At 37.3% G+C, this 11447-nt stretch overlaps 1 protein-coding gene and 1 long non-coding RNA gene across 2 annotated transcripts; one reads left to right on the top strand and one right to left on the bottom strand.

Moving 5' to 3' along the window:
* Nucleotides 1-700: 700 nt before the first annotated feature.
* Nucleotides 701-5251, top strand: LOC146579793 (uncharacterized). Its single transcript, XM_085265031.1, has 2 exons — nt 701-834; nt 2266-5251. Exons 1-2 carry the CDS (start codon nt 760-762, stop codon nt 4039-4041), a joined length of 1851 nt encoding a protein of 616 aa, XP_085121157.1. The 5' UTR covers nt 701-759; the 3' UTR covers nt 4042-5251.
* Nucleotides 5252-5470: 219 nt separating this feature from the next.
* LOC146579792 (uncharacterized) lies at nt 5471-9949 on the bottom strand. Its single transcript, XR_014890746.1, has 3 exons — nt 9816-9949; nt 7375-8384; nt 5471-6699 (listed from the first exon to the last, which is right to left on the bottom strand). It is a non-coding gene; the product is annotated as an uncharacterized LOC146579792 (long non-coding RNA).
* Between the last annotated feature and the right edge of the window lie 1498 nt (nt 9950-11447).

Raw genomic sequence — 11447 nt, 5'->3', positions numbered from 1 at the left:
CCCCATCCCTGAAACTTTTTGTATGTAGTTCAAGCTTATCTTTGATCATCTCCTTAGTTAAGGATACAGGCAAGTTAACATACCAGGTAATCCTTCACCAGCTTCTCAGGATCTTCATTCAGGTACACGCAAAGACCTTTGGCGATGTATTCTCTTCTGATTTCAACAGCATCCGTCTTTATACACAGAGGGGGAAAAAAACTAATATATACGGAAATCCATCTCAACGACCTAGCAGTGGGATTAAAGAACTTTTAGTTGAATTACCAGGAATTTGTGAGAAAAAGAGAGGCTATTGTTTTACAGTCTTAATCTTTTCAAATAGTATTTATGTACGGAAGAGGATTAGGGCCACTGGAAAAAAAAGAAAAAAGAATTCTGACTTTAATCTCAGAATTCTGACTTTATTCTCAGAATTCTGACTTTTTTCTCAGAATTCTGACTTTAATCTCAGAATTCTGACTTTTTTCTCAGAATTCTGACTTTATTCTCAGAATTCTGACTTTTTTCTCAGAATTCTGACTTTAATCTCAGAATTCTGAATTTAATCTCAGAATTCTGACTTTTTTCTCAGAATTCTGACTTTAATCTCAGAATTCTGACTTTAATCTCAGAATTCTGACTTTATTCTCAGAATTCTGAGATTAAAGTCAGAATTCTGACTTTAATCTCAGAATTTTGAGGTGGGCACCTGCAGGCTTCCAGCTTCGGTGACAGCGATGTGTCCAGTTTGGCAGGTGGAGAACTAATTCACTAAATATGGTGGATATAAGTGACTTTTTGCGTGGCCGAGGGGTCCCCGAAGATGCTATTTTATTAATGGAAGAGCAGAAGGTGAGTAACAAAAAAGAGAAATAGTTTGGTGTCTCCTATTTTTACAGGAAAACAGTTACGGTACAGTTACGGTTAGCTGTTAGCAAGCTTGTTAGCTTATAATGTTATATAGGAATGAACGTGTTTCACAATGTTACAGTATACTAGGTGAATTGACGTTTTAACTGTTGTTGATCGCAGGATCATCCCAGATGGGTTCGTTGCATTTTATTTTATTGTTCTACTATTTCAGAGTTTTTCAAGGCAGTTAAGCGGAGCTGTGTTACAGATGCTAGCCGCCTGCCAATATCACTGATATATTTGATGTGTACAAGTAAGTTACACTTAGTACAGCGGAGGAGAGAAGCTGTAATGAATGTTTATGCAGATATTTCACTCAGAAAAATGGGTGGCGTTCATACACAGCCACCGACACAGCCCCGGTTGTTGTTCTGACGGTGGCCGACTGACGATCCCCTCACAACATGTTAGCTAACACAAACTAATGTAGTGCATGTAACTGTGTATACGTTAGTGGTACAGTGTCGGAAGAAATGAGCAAACTGTTTATAATGTCAGAATGACATCATCTTTCTCCTATATATAAAAGTGCTGGCTGAGGAGCGCTGCCGGGTTGAACTTTGACCTCGGAGTGACGTGACGTTTGTTCGCACAACCAATAGAAGTGCAGAAAGTCGCAAATCAGGCATATTGTTCGCATAAACACAAAAATAAATAACGAAATAATCCCGATATTGTGCCAAAGACTGATTTACAATGTTACTTTGTGTTCTATGTGTAATACCTTTGCTTAAATGACTAAATGGACTGTGTATTTATGACTCTGCGTTATAGTCTTACATACATAAGTAACATTCATATGTACAGATAAAAATGTACAGAGCTATGTACACAAGCGTGTACACAAAAGTCTACTGCTGATCGAGCTGCTCAGTGGTCGTACAGTCTCATGCAGAGAGCGTGGAGGTGTTGTCCATGGTGGATGTTAGCTTAGACAACATCCTCTCCTCCCCAGTCTGCTCAGTGGACTTTAGCAGACCGCTAAAGCTGGCCCTCCCGACCAGTTTGTTAAGTTTCCCCCTGTCCCTCTCTGCCATTCCACCACTCCAGCAGACCACAACATAAAAGACAGCAGACGCCACCACAGTGTCGCAGAACATCCTTAGAAGACGTACTACCTACATCATAACCAATCAAGTCCCGCTTTTTTTTAAATACAGAAGAGGATTTATTATTTACTGAAAGGCTATGCCTTAGTTTGCTTCTTTCATTATTGTGTTTCGCCCTGCATAAAATAGATAGCTTTTCTGATAACTACAGTCAATACTCTCCTACTGGCATTAGCGGTGACCTAAGAGGCTTAACTGTAATATTGCTTTGCAGTGTAAATGTTGCAGAAAATGACTGTCTTTTCTTTCTTCCTGTGTGCAGATTGACTGTGACGTCATAGCGCTGATGGATGACGCAACTTTGGCAAACTACATTCCCTCGTACGGAGACCGAATTGCCGTCTTCAATTTCTGCAAAAGCAAGCAACCACTGTCAAAAAGAAAACTAGGACTTCTGCAAAAACTTCGTGAGAAAATGAAAACCAGAAAAGAAAGTCCAAAGGAGAACACTTCACATACAGATGCAGGAATAAGACAGACAAAGAAGCTAAAAGCAACACGCAATGTTGAGATAGGATGGATACATTGTGATGGAAAAATAGCCAAACAGGTGAGAGCGAAGCAGGGAGGTGGCACTAGAAAAATTCAAATGGCCACTGATGCTGGATTAAAAGATATTCTTCAGGAAGGAAAGAAACTTTTTTTTCCTAATGGCATATCTCCTAAGGGATGTGAAACAGATTTTGAGTTTGAGGTTTGGGACTTTAAACAGAACCACCTTACTGATGATACCTGCCAGTCTATTGGCAATATGTATGAGGCAGTGAGACTGACAATGTTACGCTTCTACATTGCAACAAAACCAAAAGATCCGGAAGAAGATGCCAGCGAGACATCTGAAGTGGTGTTTGTCTCAGAAAGCAGTGGCAGTGATATTAATCCATTGCAAGTGGGGGAAGTCAGGGGTAATTTTGATGAAGTCATCGCTGGTTCAGAAATTTTAGATGATCCAGAAATTACTTTTGGTCCAATTTTTGATGCTGAAGAAGATACAGAAGACACATTAGTCTATGAGGGTTTTCTTGTACCCCTCAGTCCACCTAATTCAGAGAACATAATAACAATCACCATACGTCATACTGACACTTTACATGACATGATTACTGCTTTCTCTGATGAGGAGATTTTGACCAAAACACTGAATGTGAAGCGCATACTTCCAGACAACACAGAAGAACCAGGCACTGGATCAGGAATACTAAGAGATGTACTCACATGCTTCTGGCATGAATTTTATGAGCGATGCACCCTAGGTGCAACCATTAAAGTGCCATTCATTCGCCATGATTTTCCTGCTGAAAAATGGAAGGCAGTTGGGCGAATACTCCTGAAAGGTTACCAAGAATGTCAGTATTTTCCAAATAAACTTGCAATCCCTTTTATGGAACAAGTGCTTTTCAGTGGTGTTTACAGTGATCTTAAAGCACACTTTCTACAGTTTGTCAGCAGCCAAGAATGTGATGTTTTGATGGAAGCAGTAAAAGATTTCTCTGCAGTTGACTTGGATGATCTTGTGGAAATTCTTGACAGTTATGGCTGTAGAAAAAGAATCACTGCTGAGACTCTTCCTACAATCCTTGATGAAATAGCACACAAAGAGCTTGTCCAAAAACCAATGTTTGTTATTGACTGCTGGCGGGAGATCATCGACCCCCATATCTCCCTCAGTCCGGAGGGACTGACCAAGTTATTCTCTGAACTGCAACCAACTTCAAAAAAAGTGTGCCAGCTGCTGAAATTTGCTGTGGATTTGACTCCACAACAAAAAGAAGTGAAAAATCATCTCAAAAGATTCATCAGAGAGCTGGATAACATTAAACTTCAGAAATTTATGCGTTTCTGCACCGGATCTGACCTTATAGTAACAAACAGTATTTATGTGGAATTTCAAGATATGACAGAGTTTACAAGAAGACCAGTCGGACGCACGTGTGGGAATGTTCTGCAGCTAGCTAACAGCTATGAAAACTTCCCAGATTTTCGTTCTGAATTTAATGCAGTTCTTGAAAGTAATGTCTGGGTGATGGACATTGTTTAGACTCTCACAGCAATGCGCTACATTTGAACTGCTCATGCACACTAGAGCATAACTGTAAAGAGATGTTAGGAATATGTATTTTTATGTATTTTGAACTTATACAGTATACTTTTTTTAATTAGAGAGAAGTTTCTCATCTCTGTTAGAAGTCTAGTTTTGGCTAATATTTCATTTTCTTTTATCATTTTGAGTTTTACATAATACAGTCACAAAACAAAACGAACAGGTACACTGTTTACTACCATATCCAGAGCTGTCTTCACCAAATCCAAGCTTTCCAGCTGTAAGACAGAAACCTTCAGCAAAAGCATGAAGAAAGATTACTTAAGATCTATAAACTATAATTAAACTGCTCTTAAACGTTCTTTAATGCACCATGTGTGGTGTGAGAGCTCAGCACAGTCAAATACTTTTGTAAGTAATTAGTAGAAAGACTAATTCATTCAGATGGTATTTTCTTATTAGGTCAGGGCTAAAACTGAACATAGTTATAACGTAAAAGTAATGCTGTTATGCAACACTGTATTGTAAAAGGAATAAGTACAATTTTATACTTTAGCATTTGTCATGTCTGAAAACATTTTGCTTTACAGTATATGCAATTTTTAGTTAAGGTAGGTTAAGGTATCAAAGTTTGGCATTTGTTGTTGATTACAAAGGTTCCATATAAAGTTGGTGAAAATATTTTTTTAAATTCCAGTATTTTCTTAATGTCATATTGTTTCTAAGCATACCTGTTATTCATCCATCAAATTGATTCAAGCTGCTTAAAGGATTCAGTCTGTTTTGAAGATGGTTATTGATTACTGAGATCATAAATAAACACTGTACACTTCAGTGCAGTGGTCAAGTACTGTGATTATTCAGGCATCCTTTTGTAATGCCAAATTGTCATGTTCTCAGATATAGTATTAATCTTAACACCTGAAAAAATGTCTTGTTACTGCCAGAAATTATGCATTTTTATTTGTATGCATGTATGTTCTCAGTCATTCACACTTGTTTTTATTTCTATACCATAGATGACACTGAAGGAATATGTGATACCACAATAGCCAGTGTTCATGGTCTTTACAGTAAGTCACTGATGTATACTGATGCATAACAAGACTATATGAGATCTATAAGTTTGTTTTAAAAGTTGAGTCATTCTTGTTACAGGGCAGCTTATACGGTTATGAGTTTTAGCCATGTTATTGGCATTGGAAAGAACAGGTTTCTTGTAAACTTTTTCCAATAAAATGTTACTGTACACAGTACATTTGTATTGTTGTTTTGAATATGTTCATCAAACTCCATATCTATTTGAACATGCCAGAATTCAAGAGACTGCCACACATGAGCTCAGTAACATGGAAGAATACCATTTATATTTAATTTCAAATATTTCATAAAGATACACAAATATAAATGTAAAACATGTTGCACTTAATGGGACAATAACTTGGTTCCACTTGCAGGAACTGTTTTGTTGCATTGTTGCTGGGATACTACAAATAAAAGTCAAAATATTTTTGGTATGTTTCTTATAATTTTAGGATTCATATCATGAAGGAGCCTTTTATACAACAGCTAACACTGAATCAGTATAGCAATGATTCGTGGTCATTTTACATGAAAAACCAGCTAAAATATCTTACAACTAACAGAAGTGAAATACATTAATAATTAAGTGATGGATCTTCATATGGGTAAATGATTATAATAGCTTTGCTTTAATATAATTGCACTAAAAGCTCCCCAAAAGGCATAACGACTTTAAATATTAACAATGATACGTTTATAGAAACATGCTGTTGTCAAGACCTAGAATTGTTAATGCTACTATGGTTTGCTGAAACATACCACAGATAACCCGGGCACTTAGCATATCATATGCTGGTGCCTGGGTTTCCAGCCATGAATATTAAGAGTAAAGGTTGATACAGAAAACAATAAGCAGGGAGCTGGTCAGTTTATATTTTATATACTATGCACATGTCTGGCAACAAAACACAGAAATTTATATTGCAATTTACTGGTAGGCAGGTTTACACCACTTATGATTCAATCAAAAATATAACATTTGTAAATGCAGTTTAATGTATGGCCTTTTAAAAGGATTGACATGTGTTTCATAACTGATTGATAATATCACAATATTCAGCTTTTTCAAGTAATATATAAACATTTCTGTTTAATGGTAGTGTGAATGTAGAAAAACATTTTTCATTTAATGCAGTGCAGAAATACCTGCATAAAAGGTACCTGTAAGACATGGCACCTACTATCAAATCACGTTATCAAGATAAAGAGAAATATTTTGTATTTATTTGTACATTTACACACTGAAGTTCCTTAAATACTTTGCAGTATTTCTTCTCTTAACCTAATGTACAGATCCGCAGCACCAAGTGGATCTCCTGGGGCATCCCATTCATTTTCTACCATAAGCAGACAACACAGTTCAAAGACTGTTTCATCACAGGGGTGTTGACCTTTTGGGCTACACTCTTCCATACACAAAGTGATATCCTCCATAGAAATAGGCTTCAGTCTATCCTCAGCACTGTGCAGCTCTGGAAATGAGTACATTACTACTGGTCGACCCGATGCTGCACTACCACTTGGCCGGATTTTGTGCGAGTTCCATGTGTTCACAACTTCATCAAGTTCATCCTACATGAAAAACAACACAATATAAGTACCGGTATATGAAACAGACCATGTACCAGTAGATTTAGCCAAAGTTGAGGCTTATTAACTCATTAATCAACAGACATAGAAACTGACCTCTAATTAATGTAAAACCAAGCAGCAACAACAAAAGAGCACTTTCACTAAACAGCACATGGACACAGAATGGTGCTGCATGATTCTGCTGTTGAATAGATAGCCCAACACTTTATACTCAGTGTGCAATGATTCTACAATAAATTTTCAATAGAGAATTAACCAAATGATAGGATTGCTTTCTGAAACCGTGCCCAAAGGACCACTAGGTAACAGACTCCATAGTAATTTAAACCATGTGGCAATAAAAAAAAAAAAATGCTCCATGCACCTGTGCTGAGAAAGGTGCAGTTACTTCCACTGATAACATGAATACAATTCCATCAAAGTATTAAAATGGAATCCCAAAAAGTTGATTCTGTTCATCTGGATGTAGCGTTTTCAGTGTGAGAAATGTTCTGTCAAAAAACATTCCTTACCTGGCTGATTGAGCATGCATCAAGACATATTAAAATGGAAATAAAATTCATATTTAATTTAAAGAAAAAAAATGTTCTAACCATATTTATATTTTCTATTTATGCAGCTAAGACATTACATAGCATGAGCACATGCTTTTACCTGAATAAGATTGAGAAAGCAGAATTGGATAAGACTTTTGTCCAAAAAATCCCCTGTGAAGTGGCCATCATCCTGAAAAGTTTGAAATAAGTTCATCCAAAATTGTGCACTCTGTTTGCGTAGGGTAGCCCACCATCCTTCTATACGTTGGTTGGCCGTACTTCTTCCGTAAAGGAAACTTTTCTCACCTGCAAAACTGTCTGTGTGGTTTCTCCGTAAAAACATCTGCATTTGTTCGACACAACCATTTTCGGTACCTCGGTCAGCACGTAACCTTTCTGGACATCCGCTGATGCATGAAACTGTTTTCAGAAAATAACTTGCAATCAATTTAGGGTCACTGTTTGTAGTATAAGCCTCCATCCATAAAACATAGCGGCTAAAACCATCTATGCAGCCACTGATAGCAATACCATATGGTTTCAACTTGTCATAGCCATCCATGTGCCAGAGAGCATTTGGCCCTCTGCAGCTGTACTGTCGTCTTCTCAACCGTCGAGCTCGTCTCAGTTCCACACCTTGAGGGTCAAGCAATTTGATTATGCATCTTACAGTATCTTGTGACACCACAAATCCATGTTGAATTGCACGTAGATGTAGCCAACGATAACCTTGCATCTGTCCATTTGTCATGATCTCTTGTTGGACAAAGGCTAGCACTTCCTCCAAGTTTGATTGATTCTTCCTTCTAAAAAGCCCAAGTCTTTTACAAATTCTCTTTAGAGTTCGAACACTTATAATTGTCTGATGACTATGTGCTAAAATTGAAAGTATTTCTTTGTTACTGAAAGAAAGTCTGAAATACAGTCTTATTAAGTCATCCAAATCTGACATGTCAGCCACTGTTTCTCTCACTTTGAGAGGTGAACTTTTTGCAGAAGTCCTAGTTTTCTTTTTGACAGTGGTTGCTTGCTTTTGCAGAAATTGAAGACGGCAATTCGGTCTCCGTACGAGGGAATGTAGTTTGCCAAAGTTGCGTCATCCATCAGCGCTATGACGTCACAGTCAATCTGCACACAGGAAGAAAGAAAAGACAGTCATTTTCTGCAACATTTACACTGCAAAGCAATATTACAGTTAAGCCTCTTAGGTCACCGCTAATGCCAGTAGGAGAGTATTGACTGTAGTTATCAGAAAAGCTATCTATTTTATGCAGGGTGAAACACAATAATGAAAGAAGCAAACTAAGGCATAGCCTTTCAGTAAATAATAAATCCTCTTCTGTATTTAAAAAAAAGCGGGACTTGATTGGTTATGATGTAGGTAGTACGTCTTCTAAGGATGTTCTACGACACTGTGGTGGCGTCTGCTGTCTTTTATGTTGTGGTCTGCTGGAGTGGTGGAATGGCAGAGAGGGACAGGGGGAAACTTAACAAACTGGTCGGGAGGGCCAGCTTTAGCGGTCTGCTAAAGTCCACTGAGCAGACTGGGGAGGAGAGGATGTTGTCTAAGCTAACATCCACCATGGACAACACCTCCACGCTCTCTGCATGAGACTGTACGACCACTGAGCAGCTCGATCAGCAGTAGACTTTTGTGTACACGCTTGTGTACATAGCTCTGTACATTTTTATCTGTACATATGAATGTTACTTATGTATGTAAGACTATAACGCAGAGTCATAAATACACAGTCCATTTAGTCATTTAAGCAAAGGTATTACACATAGAACACAAAGTAACATTGTAAATCAGTCTTTGGCACAATATCGGGATTATTTCGTTATTTATTTTTGTGTTTATGCGAACAATATGCCTGATTTGCGACTTTCTGCACTTCTATTGGTTGTGCGAACAAACGTCACGTCACTCCGAGGTCAAAGTTCAACCCGGCAGCGCTCCTCAGCCAGCACTTTTATATATAGGAGAAAGATGATGTCATTCTGACATTATAAACAGTTTGCTCATTTCTTCCGACACTGTACCACTAACGTATACACAGTTACATGCACTACATTAGTTTGTGTTAGCTAACATGTTGTGAGGGGATCGTCAGTCGGCCACCGTCAGAACAACAACCGGGGCTGTGTCGGTGGCTGTGTATGAACGCCACCCATTTTCCTGAGTGAAATATCCGCATAAACATTCATTACAGCTTCTCTCCTCCGCTGTACTAAGTGTAACTTACTTGTACACATCAAATATATCAGTGATATTGGCAGGCGGCTAGCATCTGTAACACAGCTCCGCTTAACTGCCTTGAAAAACTCTGAAATAGTAGAACAATAAAATAAAATGCAACGAACCCATCTGGGATGATCCTGCGATCAACAACAGTTAAAACGTCAATTCACCTAGTATACTGTAACATTGTGAAACACGTTCATTCCTATATAACATTATAAGCTAACAAGCATGCTAACAGCTAACCGTAACTGTACCGTAACTGTTTTCCTGTAAAAATAGGAGACACCAAACTATTTCTCTTTTTTGTTACTCACCTTCTGCTCTTCCATTAATAAAATAGCATCTTCGGGGACCCCTCGGCCACGCAAAAAGTCACTTATATCCACCATATTTAGTGAATTAGTTCTCCACCTGCCAAACTGGACACATCGCTGTCACCGAAGCTGGAAGCCTGCAGGTGCCCACCTCAAAATTCTGAGATTAAAGTCAGAATTCTGACTTTAATCTCAGAATTCTGAGAATAAAGTCAGAATTCTGAGATTAAAGTCAGAATTCTGAGAAAAAAGTCAGAATTTTGAGATTAAAGTCAGAATTCTGAGAAAAAAGTCAGAATTCTGAGAATAAAGTCAGAATTCTGAGATTAAAGTCAGAATTCTTCTTTCTTTTTTTTTCCAGTGGCCCTAATCCTCTTCCGTAATTTATGCATTTTAGACAAGTCTGTCATTTTAATATTGTTTTTTACTTTGTGTATTAATTTAATCATGCCATACCCCCAATTCAAGAAAGTTTAGATGATGTGTACATAAAATCAGAATGCAATGTTTTCTTGGTCTCAAAACTATATGTCACTTACAAATGAATATATTAAATTTTTAACATGGGAATGTGATAATTTTTAAGAAAAATATTAGCTCACCATGAATTTGATGAACTGGCCTGCCAGCTCTCCAGACCTTTCACCACCTGATAAGATTAAACATTTATTATCTTTACAGGAGGGAACAGCAAGTCTCCAAGTTTATTAAGTAGAAAAATATTTAATTTCAAAAAAATTAAAAAACAGGAAAACATATCTGTTCATGTTTTGTCTTTCCTCCTCAGTGTACTAAAAACACATAAATTGTTAAATAAACCACTGTCCATCAGTTGCAACTTACAAACTTACAAATTTCAACAATCCACACGTAAAATGTAAATTTATCACAACAGTCTCTGTGGTAGAGCCAAACTAGCTTATGTGCAGAGGTTAAGTTATAAACAATGTCTATATTTGGAGTAGCTAAGTCTTTCATATTAGGCTATCATGCTAGCATGACATTGGGCTATATTCTTGCACTAACGTGTTAGCTAGCTAGAATGGCATAAACAAACAGATATTTTTAAAAACAAAAACAAAAAAACTAATGTGAATAAATAGAACTGAAAAGAATCGACAAACTAATGATACCTTTGTGCAAAAAGTATTTTCATCAAGATGGATGAAGATAGATTCACTCTTACCTTTCCAAGATGACCGCGAAGCAAACCATGTGCTTTCCTGCCTCTTGTTGTTTAGAATCTCACGTGATCTTGTGATATCGCGAGTCTTTAAGGCAGCTAACCACACTTGTTAGATTTTATCATGTCATATCAACAAGAATAAATTTAAGAGGTGCTAAGTTGGTAAATTTCATGTAGATCTTATATGATTTTATTACATTTACCTTAGAAACATAAATTCATTGTGTTCAAATTACATGTTAGAGTCTTGTAAATGCAATAACCACCAAATTTCACTTTTTTGAGTGTTGAACTCGTTTTATCTTATTTTATTAATAAGGTTAGTTAGAAGAGTTGCCAACCGTCCCGTAAAAAACAGAATCGTCCTGCATTCAGAGAAAATATTGCGCGTTTCGTATTGAGGTGAAAAGGAACAGTTTGTCCCGGACTTCAGCTACAATGAAAAA

Source organism: Mchenga conophoros, linkage group LG3, assembly GCF_057382185.1.
Source record: "Mchenga conophoros isolate Kocher_MC1m ecotype Shallow Benthic linkage group LG3, M_conophoros_male_GT1.1, whole genome shotgun sequence".
NCBI lineage: Eukaryota > Metazoa > Chordata > Actinopteri > Cichliformes > Cichlidae > Mchenga > Mchenga conophoros.
The sequence above is the reverse complement of the archived record's forward strand: the minus strand, read 5'-3'. Positions and strand labels throughout refer to the sequence as shown.